Consider the following 15,460-nt stretch of genomic DNA (forward strand, 5'->3'; position numbering starts at 1 on the left):
AGGTTTGTGTCCCAAAATGGCACCCTATCTGTACATAGTGCCCTATTGTTGACCACAACCCCATAGGGCCTGGTCAACAGTAGTGTACTACAGTGGGGAGAACAAGTATTTGATACACTGCCGATTTTGCAGGTTTTCCTACTTACAAAGCATGTAGAGGTCGGTAATTTTTATCATAGGTACAATTCAACTGTGAGAGACGGAATCTAAAACAAAAATCCAGAAAATCATATTGTATGATTTTTAAGTAATTAATTTGCATTTTATTGCATGACATAAGTATTTGATCACCTACCAACCAGTAAGAATTCCGGCTCTCACAGACCTGTTAGTTTTTCTTTAAGAAGCCCTCCTGTTCTCCACTCATTACCTGTATTAACTGCACCTGTTTGAACTCATTACCTGTATAAAAGACACCTGTCCACACACTCAATCAAACAGACTCCAACCTCTCCACAATGGTCAAGACCAGAGAGCTGTGTAAGGACATCAGGGTTAAATTGTAGACCTGCACAAGGCTGGGATGGGCTACAGGACAATAGGCAAGCAGCTTGGTGAGAAGGCAACAACTGTTGGCGCAATTATTAGAAAATGGAAGAAGTTCAAGATGACGGTCAATCACCCTCGGTCTGGGGCTCCATGCAAGATCTCACCTCGTGGGGCATCAATGATCATGAGGAAGGTGAGGGATCAGCCCAGAACTACACGGCAGGACCTGGTCAATGACCTGAAGAGAGCTGGGACCACAGTCTCAAAGAAAACCATTAGTAACACACTACGCCGTCATGGATTAAAATCCTGCAGCGCACGCAAGGTCCCCCTGCTCAAGCCAGCGCATGTCCAGGCCCGTCTGAAGTTTGCCAATGACCATCTGGATGATCCAGAGGAGGAATGGGAGAAGGTCATGTGGTCTGATGAGACAAAAATAGAGAGCTTTTTGGTCTAAACTCCACTCGCTGTGTTTGGAGGAAGAAGAAGGATGAGTACAACCCCAATAACACCATCCCAACCGTGAAGCATGGAGGTGGAAACATCATTATTTGGGGATGCTTTTCTGCAAAGGGGACAGGACGACTGCACCGTATTGAGGGGAGGATGGATGGGGCCATGTATCGCGAGATCTTGGCCAACAACCTCCTTCCCTCAGTAAGAGCATTGAAGATGGGTCGTGGCTGGGTCTTCCAGCATGACAACGACCCGAAACACACAGCCAGGGCAACTAAAGAGTGGCTCCGTAAGAAGCATCTCAAGGTCCTGGAGTGGCCTAGCCAGTCTCCAGACCTGATCCCAATAGAAAATCTTTGGAGGGAGCTGAAAGTCCGTATTGCCCAGCGACAGCCCCGAAACCTGAAGGATCTGGAGAAGGTCTGTATGGAGGAGTGGGCCAAAATCCCTGCTGCAGTGTGTCCAAACCTGGTCAAGAACTACAGGAAACATATGATCTCTGTAATTGCAAACAAAGGTTTCTGTACCAAATATTAAGTTCTCCTTTTCTAATGTATCAAATACGTATGTCATGCAATAAAATGCAAATGAATTACTTAAAAATCATACAATGTGATTTTCTGGATTTTTGTTTTAGATTCCGTCTCTCACCGTTGAAGTGTACCTATGATACAAATTACAGACCTCTACATGCTTTGTAAGTAGGAAAATCTGGCAGTGTATCAAATACTTGTTCTCCCCACTGTATATAGAGAATAGGGTTCCATTTGGGATGCACATTAGAAATTACCTTCTGCGTGAGAAGGAGGAGGCGGTTGAGGAAGCCGATATATCTTGCTCCCACTCATCATTGGGGTCGTAAAACACATCGTCATCTTTACAGGCGCTGCTGTCCCCCTGGGGAAGGAGAATAAATGACTGCTCAGTTTAACCCCAGTCTCATTTATTCAGCTTAAATGAGAAATTACAGGAACGGAGGATGCCCCTCATGCGTAAACAAGCGTTTGGTAAATTAGGTGTGCACCGGGCAAAATCCACAAAGGACGGACTGACTGTTGCACTGGTTGAGTGCGAGACAGACAGGGTGGGAGAATGCAGTCTAAATCGACCTGATCGTGGTATGATAACTACCAACTAGATTAACCAGAGAGCATCCACATTTCAACCCCCAAAAATGCACCAAACACAGCTCTTTAAATTCAGATGGACGACATATGCATTAGTAGCAAGGAATAACTCAAATGACTGTTACTGACCTGGTCGAGTTCCCTCATGGCGGCCAGGTTGCTCTGGAATTTCTCCAGAGTCCAGAAGGTGGAGATGCCCAGTTTGGTGTTCTGCACCTGGACCTGCAGCTCTACCTTTCCCCCTCTGCCCTCCTTCCCAGACCCCTCGTGTCTAAAAACAAAGTGAAGATTGAGATTAATCTAAAAAGGAAGAGAAAGTGATGACAAGGGATGATATATAATGCAGGGCTTTCTTACGAAAGAGACCTTGGACTCAATGAGATCCCACCCTGCCCAAATAAAAGGTGAAATAAAACAAGTGGGAGATCATTTCCTGATAAGATGGATCTACAGTAAGATCTCAATATGCAGCAAAACAAAGGACTATTTCATATAAAATGGAATCTAAAGATTTTGATTCTCTCCACTCGTACCTGCTGAAAACTGTGTTCTTCATGAGTTTGCCACTGATCTTGTTGGCTTCCTCGATCATCAGAGACAACTTCATGGCGTCCCACTGTGGAGGGACTTAAGACAACAGACCACAGAGCATTAGTGTATTTTCTAGGGACAAAACGAAAGCAAACAGAACCAAACTGGGAGGGATGTACCCGAGTTTGTCCAATAGAAACTCTCGTTTCCTTTGCAAAAAGTTTTTCTACAGTTTGCTATGCTGTGGACTAATGAATACACACCAGGTCATCAGAACTGTAACTAGCTACAACACTAGAACCATGCTGTGACGTAATGGAAACGACACTTATCTTTACAACACAGCGCTAGCTATTAGTTAAACCTCTCCTATTACTGTATTTACATTGTTGTCCGATCTCATCTCTGATTCATACACTTCACACCTGGTTTGTAATCATTTGTGCACGTTGTTGCAACGAAAATTTAAGTTTTTCAATTGTTCAGGTAGTCCATCCTAGTTTCGGTCCGTTTCCTCGTGAATACAACCCAGAAGATGAAAATTCCCAACAATGGTTTACCATTTTTCAGAGTCTGGCTTCCTTTCTGCGCCACTTTCCTTTGCATCTCCTCAAGGTCTTTGCCGATCTTCCTCTTCTCTGCCTCGAGGGCCTCCACCACCTTGGCCTGTCGGACACCGTGATCGGCCATGGCCTGCCGTGTGGCCTGGGCCTCCATGTGGAGGCGGAGACGTGTCTTGTGCGTGTCCACTTCCTGCTCCAGCTCCACCTTGGCATCCTGCAGCTCCTCCATCTTGGAGACCACCCGCTGCTGGTCCATCTCTTGACACCGCTTCCTTTCGCTCTCCTCCTCCTGGGGGAAGGAAAGCACCATTGTCAATGAGTAAAAGGTATTAAAAAGGCCCAATGTAGTCGTTTTAATATATCAAATCATTTCTGTGTAACAATTAAGTACATTACTGTAATAGATTTCCATGAAAAGAGGGCAAAAATAGCTTTTTAGCAAAAAACTCTCTCAAGCAAGAATTTTGCTAGGGCTGTCTGGGAGTCGTCTGAGTGGGTAAAACTGAAAACTAGCTGTTATTTGTTGAAAGTTAATGGTCTATTAACCAATTTACCGCATGGTGATGTCACCACAGAAAGCTGAAACCTGTGCAGATTGTATTTTCAAACAGCATAAAAGGATTAAAGAAGGATCCAGACACTGGTGGCTTGTCACCTAAAACACTCACAAACTTTTACAGATGCACAATCGAGAGCATCCTGTCGGGCTGTATCACCGCCTGGTACAGCAACTGCACCGCCCTCAACCGCAAGGCTCTCCAGAGGGTAGTGCGGTCTGCACAACGCATCACTGGGGGCAAACTACCTGCCCTACAGCACCCGATGTCACAGAAAGGCCAAAAAGTTCATCAAGGACAACAACCACCCGAGCCACTGCCTGATCACCCCACAATCATCCAGAAGGCGAGGTCAGTACAGGTGCATCAAAGATGGGACCGAGAGACTGAAAAACAGCTTCTATCTTAAGGCCATCAGACTGTTAAACAGCCATCACTAACAGAGAGGCTGTTGCCAACATACAGACTCAAATCTCTGGCCACTTTAATAAATGGACTTAATAAAAGGTTTTGATTCTCTCCACTCGTACCTGCTGAAAACTGTCACTTTAATAATGTTTACATATTATATTACTCATCTCATATGTATATATACTGTATTCTATACCATCTACTGCCTCTCGCCTATGCTGCACGGCCATCGCTCATCCATATATTTATATGTACATATTCTTATTCATCCCTTTACATTGTGTGTATAAGGTAGTTGTGAATTTGTTAGATTACTTGTTAGATATTACCGCATTGTCGGAACTAGAAGAACAAGCGTTTCGCAAAACACTCGCATTAACATCTGCTAACCATGTGTTTGTGACCAATAAAATGTTATATTGTTTTTGCTGATTTTTTTTAACATTCGCATTAAAATCTGTCAGCAATTTGAGCAGATGACTACAAAACAGTACACTGAATGACTGACTACAAAATGTTACACCGTTGCAGGGTTTTTTCTGGATCAAAATGGGACTTAGGCGGTATTTGTGGCCAATTGCGCGGTCGCCACCCGGAAATTTCTGAGGTGCTCCTCTTGAAAATGTATTACAAATGTAAAGATTTTAAGAGTTGGACCGAGAAAACACTTAAGCGGCCCACCCAATACTTTTCTATGCAGAAAAAACCCTGCCGTGGTATCCCTATGACTACAAAATGTTACACCAAGTGACTATGCCGAATAAGTAGCCAACACTTAAAAATATGTGGTGCGTTTGATTTAGCTGGTCATTGGTCAATTCAGTAGCCCTGACATTACACAAAAACACTCACTTTATACAAGACAGTGAAGACACCATGGTACTTTACATAAGGTCTGGTGTGAACATGAAGGCAGTGGCCGAGATTTGTCAGTGTTTTCATTCACACATTAGTCCTACATGTCCGTAAAGCCATGGTTGGCGTACCAGTTCTCTCTCCAGGGCTTTGATCCTGTTCTCATACTGAGTCTTCTGGTCCGACAGCTCCTTCTGGGCCATCTCTTTGGCCACCTGGATCCCCTGCATCATCTCCTCTTTGGCCTTCAGCCTGGCCTCCTCAATCTCCTCTTCCAGTCTAGATAGAAACAAAATGGCCGCCTAGTTGCATTAACAAGTTTTCGAACGAGTGCAGTATTACATCATCGATGTGATCATCTAAAAATATTTTCACCCAGTACGCATGGGACTTTCAGTTATTCACATTGACGTGTGACAGGAATCCTATCGCAATCGTTTCTGAATCTTGTGGTCGACTCACTGCGCTCTTTGCGCGGAGAGCAGCTCATTTTTGGCAAACTCAAAGTCCTTATGGCCATCGCCGTCGCCCGTCCAGCATGACACGCGTTTCCCAGACTGCACCTCTGCCGGGTGGTTGAAGCGGAAGTAATGGTCCCCGCCCAGGATCACCCTGTCACCCTAGAAACCACAGAGATATATAAAATAAACGTGAGTGATTCATGATTGAGCTCACAGTCAGGTTTCTAATATTGTGCCTTGTGCTTTTTATTATTCATTGTGTGTGTGTACACAATACGTACATGATGCAGGACAGTGGTCTCAGATACCAGGTTCCCGTTGACAAAGGTCTTGGCGTTTTCCATGGGGATGATGCTGATTTCGCCATTCACATTGGAAATGACACTGGAAAGGCACAGTTTAGTCAATTCTAGCCATAACGCAACTGAAACCATACAAGAATGACAACAAAAGGACACTGGAATAGAGGCGTTTCCTATTAAATAACCTGGAGAAGAAAAAAAAAATCTATGGACAGACGGAAGGACCGACAGGTCAAGAACGACGACAAAATGACACTGGAATAAACTTGTTTCATGTCAAACAAACATTAAAATATAAGCAAGTGACAGACAGGACTCATTAGTAGGCTAAACGAGGCTGTGTGTATTTTTGTCGCAGTGCTTTGCTTTATCTTGGCCAGGTTGCAGTTGTAAATGAGAACTTGTTCTCAACTGGCTTACCTGGTTAAATAAAGGTGATTTTTATTTTTATTTTATTTAAATGGTTTCCCCGTTTTAAAAAGCTACTTAAAACCAAAGAAGAGGTGGGTCAGTTCTCCTCACCAGTGGTGGTCTGCGATAAGGGCCCCAGACAGCTGGATGTCGTGGGTGGACTCTGACTTGTGCTGGCCGACCTTGGTCTGTCCCTCCTTAATCATGTATAACAGCATCTCCGACAGCTGCGGGTCCTCGTTCAGGTTTACCAGGTTGGGCAGCCGGTTGTCCACCTTAAACGTGATGCCTGCTTTCTGAGAGGGAGACAGGGAGAGGGAAGCAGACAAATATAGGAAGGAATTGACTTTGAAAAAATGTACAACTAATATTTTTTCAATAGACAATTTTTTTAATAAAACGTGTTAAAAATATTTTAAGGATATTTCTTGCTGAAACCCTCATATTAAACACCAATGGTATTCACTAAGTTGGTTTATATCTAGGATAACAGTCTTTTCATTATTATTTGATTACTTTACATGTGATAAGGCCACAGAGGGCCAGACATAATTACAGACACCTGTGATAATCAGAAGTACACAAAAAAGCCACAAGAAGTCATCTGCTGAAATAAAAACATGAAAGTTAGCAAAGTTCTGGTACTTTACTGTTAACTTAAAAAGTTTTGAGTAATATACCCTCCCTTTGCAACCCTAGTAATGAAGCTAAAGGTCATTTTCCACTTATAACCAACTAAAACTGACCTGTAATTCTTTGGTTTCCTCACGTTTGCGTTTCTCTGCCTGCTCCAGCTTTTCTCTCCACGCTCTGACAAGAGGTAAAGGAGTCCGATTAAAGTAACAAACCAAGACTAAAACAGTTGTTCGGACCCATTTTCATAATTTGCTACCTAGATCACAGACCCTCTCTGGTACTAGTGCTTAAGGTGTGTGGAGGTTGTATGGTGGTCACCTGTGGGCCTCGGCCATCTCCCTCTCCTGCTGGGTTAGCTGGCTCTTCAGAGCTAAGATCTCCTGCTGGAAGAGGTTAATTTTCTCCGGCTCGATGCCCTGAGAGCTCATTTGAGCAGCCCGCAGCTTCTCCACCTCAGCTTTCAGCTCTTGTAAACAAAGATGCACACGACATAGTTTGTTAAATTGCCACTAAAACAGAAAAGTGAGGAGCCATTTTGTATGAGCTTTTGTTCATAACAATCACATGTATGATGTCAAAAGACAACGTATTCTTGCAACCTACCCTTTAATACACATACTATGGTGATAAACCACAGAAGGTAGATGGTCTCAAAATCTCTGCACTGTTTCCCCTTCCCTGGTCAAATAAAGTATTTGCAAATGTGGCGCAGCAATCTCCTTTCAATAACACCTGCATGACAGTTGACTTTACTGTAAAGTGACAGTGTATAAATGTGTCCCGAAGCCAAGGTTAGAGCCGGGCTACCTAATTCAATCTGGTGATGAATAGATAGGAAAAAGAGAGCGAGAAAGACAGAGAGATGGGCGGTGGCGTGGCGAGGGAGAGCGAGGCTGACCTCTTATGAGCTTGGCGTTGGTGTCCTCGTTGACCTTGGCCACGTTGATGATCATGCGGGCCTGCTTGGCGTACCGCAGCGTGCTCAGGCTCTCCTCCACGTTGCTGCCCGCCGGGCTCAGGGTGGCGATCATGGCCGTCTTGGAGTTTCCACCCAGGCTCTCCTTCAGCAGCCTGGACACACGGACGACATTCAGTTTACCTCTCGACAAAACTACTTACTTCACAAACTTCTGACTTTACCAACCTCTCGCAATTTCATAAGGATATCTTGTACAGGTACTGGCATTGCCAGCAACACAAACCATTATCTTTTCCCCACATAGTTTATCAATGTTAAATAGTACCAATGTATTCTATTGAGGAGTGTAAATCTCAATATCTCCTCATTCTCATTAGTTTCAAAAGCTTGATGAAATATGTTTGTAGTTTACAATACTGTGGTGTGGCAAGGTAGGGGGTCGATTCCATTTCAATCTCTCAAACTTGATTATAATGGAATTTACCCATCCAAATTGTTTGTATAACAAGCATTCAACTCTTGAAGTTTCTCTTACCATGTGAGCACAGAGTCCCTGTAGGGGGTGAAGACCTTCCTCTTGGTCTGGGCCTGCTCTGACAAGGCAGAGATCACCTTCCCCAGGGTCAGCAGCGACTTGTTGATGCTGGCACCCTCCTGGGATACAGGAGAATAGGATACAGTTAGGCTGGATGGATTTGATAGAGAGAACAGATTGGCTCCAATTTGACTGGTTTTGAACTTTGCAAAAAATAAATGACAAATAGTGGGAAATGTCTTTCCGAGGAAATTCACTTCCTAATATATGATAGGCTATATTTTACGCTCCGACATTGACTGGAAATAAATATTGATAAAACATTTATTTGTCTATACCTGCAAATCGTCTCTCGTTGTTGCGCCTATGGCCCATGTGCATCTCAATTAAATAGCCTGAAGGCTTTATGCATAGGTGGAAAAGCACAACCTAGTTGTACAGTCGTGGCCAAAAGTTTTGAGATTGACACATATATTAATTTCCACAAAGTTTGCTGCTTCAGTGTCTTTAGATATTTGTCAGATGTTACTATGGAATATTGAAGTATAATTACAAGCATTTCATAAGTGTCAAAGGCTTTTATTGACAATTACATGAAGTTGATGCAAAGAGTCAATATTTGCAGTGTTGACCCTTCTTTTTCAAGACCTCTGCAATCCGCCCTGACATGCTGTCAATTAACGTCTGGGCCACATCCTGACTGATGGCAGCCCATTCTTGCATAATCAATGCTTGGAGTTTGTCAGAATTTGTGGGGTTTTATTTGTCCACCCGCCTCTTGAGGATAGACCACAAGTTCTCAATGGGATTAAGGTCTGGGGAGTTTCCTGGCCATGGATCCAAAATATCGATGTTTTGTTCCCTGAGCCACTTACTTTTGCCTTATGGCAAGGTGCTCCATCATCCTGGAAAAGGCATTGTTCGTCACCAAACTGTTCCTGGATGGTTGGGAGAAGTTGGTCTCGGAGGATGTGTTGGTACCATTCTTTATTCATGGCTGTGTTCTTTGGCAAAATTGTGAGTGAGCCCACTCCCTTGGCTGAGAAGCAACCCCACACATGAATGGTCTCAGGATGCTTTACTGTTGGCATGACACAGGACTGATGGTAGCGCTCACCTTGTCTTCTCCGGACAAGCTTTTTTCCGGATGCCCCAAACAATCGGAAAGGGGATTCATCAAAATAAATGACTTTACCCCAGTCCTCAGCAGTCCAATCCCTGTACCTTTTGCAGAATATCAGTCTGTCCCTGATGTTTTTCCTGGAGAGAAGTGTCTTCTTTGCTGCCCTTCTTGACACCAGGCCATCCTCCAAAAGTCTTTGCCTCACTGTGCGTGCAGATGCACTCACACATGCCTGCTGCCATTCCTGAGCAAGCTCTGTACTGGTGGTGCCCCGATTCCGCAGCTGAATCAACTTTAGGAGACAGTCCTGGCGCTTGCTGGACTTTCTTGTGCGCCCTGAAGCCTTCTTCACAACATTTGAACCGCTCTCCTTGAAGTTCTTGATGATGCGATAAATGGTTGATTTAGGTGCAATCTTACTAGCAGCAATATCCTTGCCTGTGAAGCCCTTTTTGTGCAAAGCAATGATGACGGCACGTGTTTCCTTGCAGGTAACCACTGTTGACAGAGGAAGCACAATGATTCCAAGCACCACCCTCCTTTTGAAGCTTCCAGTCTGTTATTCGAACTCAATCAGCATGACAGAGTGATCTCCAGGCTTGTCCTCGTCAACACACACCTGTGTTAACAAGAGAATCACTGACATGATGTCAGCTGGGCCTTTTGTGGCAGGGCTGAAATGCAGTGGAAATGTTTTTGGGGGATTCAGCTCATTTGCATGGCAAAGAGGGACTTCGCAATTAATTGCAATTCATCTGATCACTCTTCATAACATTCTGGAATATATGCAAATTGCCATCATACAAACTGAGGCATCAGACTTTGTGAAAATGTATATTTGTGTCATTCTCAAAACTTTTGGCCACAGCTGTATATTCAAGGAAATTAACTTCCTAAATATATGATAGCTAGGCTATAATTAGGCTCCGACATTGACTGGAAATAAATATTTATAACATTTATTTTGCTGTGTGCAAATCGTCCCGCTCATAAAAGTAAATCAAAAAGTATATCGAGTCAAGTGCAAATGTCCGCTCTCCTATTCCGCCCAAACCTTGCCCTTTCAAACTACGTCTAGCCTATTGGCTGATATATTAGGCTGTCTGTATTGCGCTATAAAATAGGCCACGTGAGAATCTCTAGTATTTAAACCTATTTCTCAGGCTATTGTGGCACATTTTGATCTTGCCTAGGGTGGCAAAATTGCTGGGCCTGGTGCTGCAAAGCGAGCTGCATCACATAGGCTACACCTAAAAAAAACATTTGCTGGACTGCCGTCGGGTTCAGGACCAGTTCTTGCAGGAGCGGGTGGGAGTCGGACAAGAAGTCAGCGAGAGCGGGATGAAGAAATCAAGTCCAACTACCAGTGCTTACCCTGAGGCGGTCTCCGCTGGTCTGGGCTGCGGAGCAGCGCTCGCTGCCAGCCAAGTCCACCAGGTTGATCCTGCTGGTGATCCTGTGGTCATGTTCTTCCCCCTCCACAAACTCAGTCTACACAGACAAAGGGAGAACAGTCACACACGCACGAAACATACAAGTAACTGACAAAATAATGGAAACACTTGAGTAAATGACGGATACAAAGTAGGTGTTAATTAAGCAATTAACATCCCATCATGCTTAGGGTCATATATAAAAATGCTGGGCAGGCCATTATTTTAGCTACCATGGCTAAGGTCCCATAGGATGACAATGCTTCCATCCACAGGGCAAGAACAGTCACTGAATGGTTTCATGAGAATTAAAATTATGTAAAACATATGCCATGGAAGTCTCAGTCACCAGATCTCAACCCAATTGCACACTTATGGGAGTCTCTGGAGCGGCGCCTGAGTGTTTTCCACCTCCAAACACAAAACATCAAATGATGGAATTTCTTGTGGAAGAATGGTGTCGTATCCTTCCAATAGAGTTCCAGATACTTGTAGAATCTATGCCAAGGTGCCTCGGAGCTGTTTTGGATTGTGGTTGCCTTATTAAGACCCTTTATGTCGGTGTTTCCTTTATTTTGGCAGTTAGCTGTATGCGTGTATTCAAACAGAAAAGAAGAAGCGCGACACACAAATGAAACAAATGTGCATAAAAACAGAAACACGAAGAACCACAAACACAAAGGACACAAGACAAACAGACCCAGATCGTCATCAGAAGAAACAAATAATTGGTCATCAGTGTGTGGATAATATGCGTTTTAGATGCACAAAGTAACGCTAACAGCACACACACACAAACAAAGAGACAGGGCGGGGAGGTTCACCTTGGTCTGGGTCATAACCAGAGTAAATACGGAGTGGGATCGGGAGCTCTTGTCGTTCATCCCCGTGGCTGCAGTGGCTCGCTGCTTGTTCCCAAGCTCCAGCCAACCCTGGTAAGAGTGTGTATTCACCACACATTTACTGAGCAGTGTTCAAAAGTGGTAAGAAGAGCTCGCTACATATCATGGACGGGTTCAGCAGGACACGTTTTGGAATGTTCAGATAGAAATATGCCATGTAGACAGACATGCCTTCCTGTCATGTAGAGTAAGGGATCAGGTCAGCTCTATTAATGGCATTTATTGTAGTTTTTTAACCCCTTTTTCCTCCCCAATTTCGTGGTATCCAATTGGTAGTTAGTCATGTCTCATCGCTGCAACTCCCGTACGGACTCGGGAGAGGCGAAGGTCGAGAGCAGTGTGTCCTCCGAAACACAAACGAACACAAGGCTCACTTAACCCGGAAGCCAGCCGCACCAATGTGTCGAAAGGAAACACTGTACGCCTGGCGACAGTGTCAGCGTGCACTGCGCCCGGCCCGCCACAGGAGTCGCTAGTGCGCGATGGGACATGGACATCCCTGCCGGCCAAACCCTCCCCTAGCCCGGACGACGCTGGGCCAATTGTGTGCCGCCCTATTGGTCTCCCGGTCGCGGCCGGCTGCGACAGAGCCTGGACTCGAACCCAGTGCCTTAAACCACTGCGCCACTCGGGAGGCCATTAATGGCATTTCTATCTGCAACGTTCAACAAATGTTTGGCAACTGAACGTGGCCCAGTGTTAAGAAATTGTGTCTGCAAAGCAACTTACCTGAATGTCCGCATAGGAGCTCACCACGTTCCTGTGAGCAAACATATAGTCAGTGAGTGAATCCATCAGACTAGCAATCCATCATTACATTTAACGAGATAAAAATGGAAAAAGAGTAAGTTTGCTCACGTTGTCAGCTCAGCAACGTAAGGCCCGTTGACTGGATGTTCCCTCACCCTTAACTACAAAAACAGAGCATTTGGTCATTACTAAGCTCATTGATGTAAAATGGCATTGAGAAACAACACAGATCATAGGGCCACTCAATAGAAATGGCAGGATTGAAAAGTCATGTTTCAATTCATATCGGTTATCTTTAGGGAGTTTGTCCTACTCACAGGCCACCTCTTTTGGTTTTGTTCATCCCTGGCAATGAGCAGGTCATGGATTTTCTCATTGTACACCTCAAAGTAGCTCATCTCCAGATGACATGTCACCTGTAATACATCAGCCACATAAAAATGCATTGCATGATAACTGAACAGAGTCAACAATATGTGCAACTTGGTAGGAATATTATCTGAATTAATAGCCAATAGGGTACCTCCGGATTATCAACCACAGACAGCCTAGAGAAGAGCTCCTCGCAGAATCTTGGTGTTACACCTGCCTCTTCCCCAACACCCATCATACTGCAGGAGAGAAAACAGAGGAACATATAGTCCAATTGAACATATGGATGCAACCACAGTTTACTAGGCTTGCTTCACAAAGGAACATTACATTAGACCAGGGTTTCCTAATCTTAGCCCTGGGTGCACTTTTGGTTTTTGCCCTAGCACTACACGGCTGATTCAAATAATAAACTCATCTTCAAGCTTTGATTTTTTGATTCAGCTGTGTAGTGCTAGGGCAAAAACCAAAACATGCACCCAGGTGGGGGCCCAGGACCGAATTTGGGAAACCTTGCAATAGACCAATACATTATACGATTTGAGTGTTTCTTTAAGTTGTGAGAGTGAGTCTTACGTGTAAGACTTCCCAGATCCAGTTTGGCCATATGCAAACAGACAGGTGTTGAAGCCCTCAAAGGCCCTCTCCAGAAGTGGCTTTGCTAGTTTTTCATACACTGTCTGCTGGCTGGCAAAGCCGGGGTCGCTTTTGTCGACGGAACAGAAGGAGAAGTCATGCGTGAAGGAGTAGCTCTGCTTGGTGTCTGGATGTTGGACAAGAGTCTCCTGGTTATCCATGAAGATCACCTGCAATGCTTTCTCAGTCTTCTCCCTGAATATGAATGAAAGGCAGATATTTCATTGTCATTATTAACATCACTGTTTATGGATAACTGTAGAAACAAATTAGTAGAATACAAGTTCACAGACAGCAATATTTATGTCAAACAATAGAAATGTAGTTTGAAATTGCGTTCAGCCAGCTCTATGAACAATTAATCACAAGCAGATGCTACATATTTATACCTGGTGTTGAATGGCCTCATTCTGACCGCAACTGTCACAGCACTGTTCTCCATTTTCAGGGTATCCTGTTCGGGCTTTAGCGTCGCACTGGGTGGGAGCAAAAGCTCGGTGGAGAAGGTAGGCGCAGGAGTCGAGGACCTAGCCATGGTCAGGTCACTATGGATTGAGTACTTTCTCACCTGCCCTGGCAAGTTGGAGGTCACGTTTGCTCTTTGACTACTGACCAGAAACTTGTTAGTATGGGGAGTTGCAACAGGCTTCGCAGCTTCCACAGTCACCTGTGCGTGCGTCTTCGGCCTCTCTAGGCCTACCGTTTTTACTGACACCACTTTTGGGATCTCTTTCCCAGCCAACCTCTCAAAGGCATCCTTCTTTGCTGTGATTTTCTCGAATGGAGTCTTTTTTGTGGGTGTTGAAACAGTTCTGGTATGATCCTCTGTTTTTTTCACATCTACTTTACTCGGGGCTGCTGGCTGTTTTGGTGCAAATAGTTTGACTCCTTTAGCTGGAGTGTTTAAAAGATGAACAGCTTCTCTTGATTTACTTCTAGATGAGCTGTCCCTCAGACTGAATGACCGCAATACAACTGCACTAACAGGCGTTCGAGGGTTTGATTCAGAGAGAACTTTGGAATGATGAGAGTCGGTACCGCTGACCCAGTGTTGTCTCGAGCTCTCTGTTGCTTTGCTGGTGTCATTACTTGCGCTTTTGTCAATTGAACCTGTCCTGGTTCTGCGTTGCAACGTGAGTCTTTTCTCGGGTACCGGTGTCGTATTCTGAGTGATTTCCATTGTATTTTCACTCATCACTTTTTCGCCGTTCGTACCCGTTTTCCTCTGTAGACGCCCTCGACCGGGGGTTCCATTCCTCTGGCCTCCGGTTTTTGACAGCGCAGAGTTCAAATAGGTTGTGTTTATCTCCTTGGTTTTATCCAATGTCAATAATTTCGTATCGTCCCCTTTGATCATTCCTTGCGCAGCTTTTTGGTCTTTCGTGTCAGGAACCCTTGATGTCAAGACATTGTCATAAAAAGCAGTGTGCTTCTTCGCTGGTATCGAATATAAAGACATGGCTGAGTTTATTTAAAAAATAATAATAAATATATTAAAATATTTCGTCAATTCCAAAAGAAAAATGTTACCAACGTTATCTGTAGACAAATCAATGAAAGTGCACATCTTCCCCTGCAAAAAGTTTAAAGTTAACGTTAGTTGTATTAAGAAATGGATCATTCGGACATGAGTTGGCTAGACAACAATGCATACGGTTGTATTTGGTCGTTCAGTTGGTGTACGACGTTAGCTTAGCTAGCTAAGTTAGCCAGCTAACGTTAGCTAACTGTCCAGAACACATTGGAAAGCTGAAAATGATAATCTGATCAGTTTACTTATTAAACGTGAAACGTTAATATAATTCGGATATTCACAATTATATTTGCCAGCTACTTCTCAAAATAGAGTTTGTTTACCATTTCAGTGGTTGACATCTCTTCCACGTCTGCCCCGCGTCGATTTCAAACTCCTATCAGTGGTGTGCTATTGGCTAGACACAAATTACGTCACCGTCCACAGCAGAACAAAATAAAATAAATGCAGAGCCTGT

At 44.2% G+C, this 15,460-nt stretch overlaps 1 protein-coding gene across 1 annotated transcript in view; it reads right to left on the minus strand.

Annotated features, from left to right (window-relative positions):
• kif14 (kinesin family member 14) overlaps positions 1–15,377 on the minus strand; it is a 42,994-nt gene extending 27,617 nt beyond the window's left edge. The window contains exons 1-21 of the mRNA XM_071344528.1: positions 15,327–15,377; positions 13,859–15,042; positions 13,410–13,664; positions 12,985–13,072; positions 12,779–12,877; positions 12,570–12,622; positions 12,441–12,471; positions 11,634–11,741; positions 10,751–10,867; positions 8,254–8,372; positions 7,698–7,870; positions 7,118–7,265; positions 6,910–6,973; positions 6,275–6,459; positions 5,732–5,834; positions 5,452–5,609; positions 5,121–5,268; positions 3,164–3,455; positions 2,606–2,699; positions 2,202–2,343; positions 1,736–1,842 (exon numbers count right to left, since the gene is read on the minus strand). Coding sequence (XP_071200629.1) covers positions 1,736–1,842; positions 2,202–2,343; positions 2,606–2,699; positions 3,164–3,455; positions 5,121–5,268; positions 5,452–5,609; positions 5,732–5,834; positions 6,275–6,459; positions 6,910–6,973; positions 7,118–7,265; positions 7,698–7,870; positions 8,254–8,372; positions 10,751–10,867; positions 11,634–11,741; positions 12,441–12,471; positions 12,570–12,622; positions 12,779–12,877; positions 12,985–13,072; positions 13,410–13,664; positions 13,859–14,928 — 3,554 coding nt within the window. The 5' untranslated portion in view covers positions 14,929–15,042; positions 15,327–15,377. The remainder of the gene's footprint in view (positions 1–1,735; positions 1,843–2,201; positions 2,344–2,605; positions 2,700–3,163; positions 3,456–5,120; positions 5,269–5,451; positions 5,610–5,731; positions 5,835–6,274; positions 6,460–6,909; positions 6,974–7,117; positions 7,266–7,697; positions 7,871–8,253; positions 8,373–10,750; positions 10,868–11,633; positions 11,742–12,440; positions 12,472–12,569; positions 12,623–12,778; positions 12,878–12,984; positions 13,073–13,409; positions 13,665–13,858; positions 15,043–15,326) is intronic.
• Between the last annotated feature and the right edge of the window lie 83 nt (positions 15,378–15,460).

Source organism: Salvelinus alpinus, chromosome 16 (assembly GCF_045679555.1).
Source record: "Salvelinus alpinus chromosome 16, SLU_Salpinus.1, whole genome shotgun sequence".
NCBI lineage: Eukaryota > Metazoa > Chordata > Actinopteri > Salmoniformes > Salmonidae > Salvelinus > Salvelinus alpinus.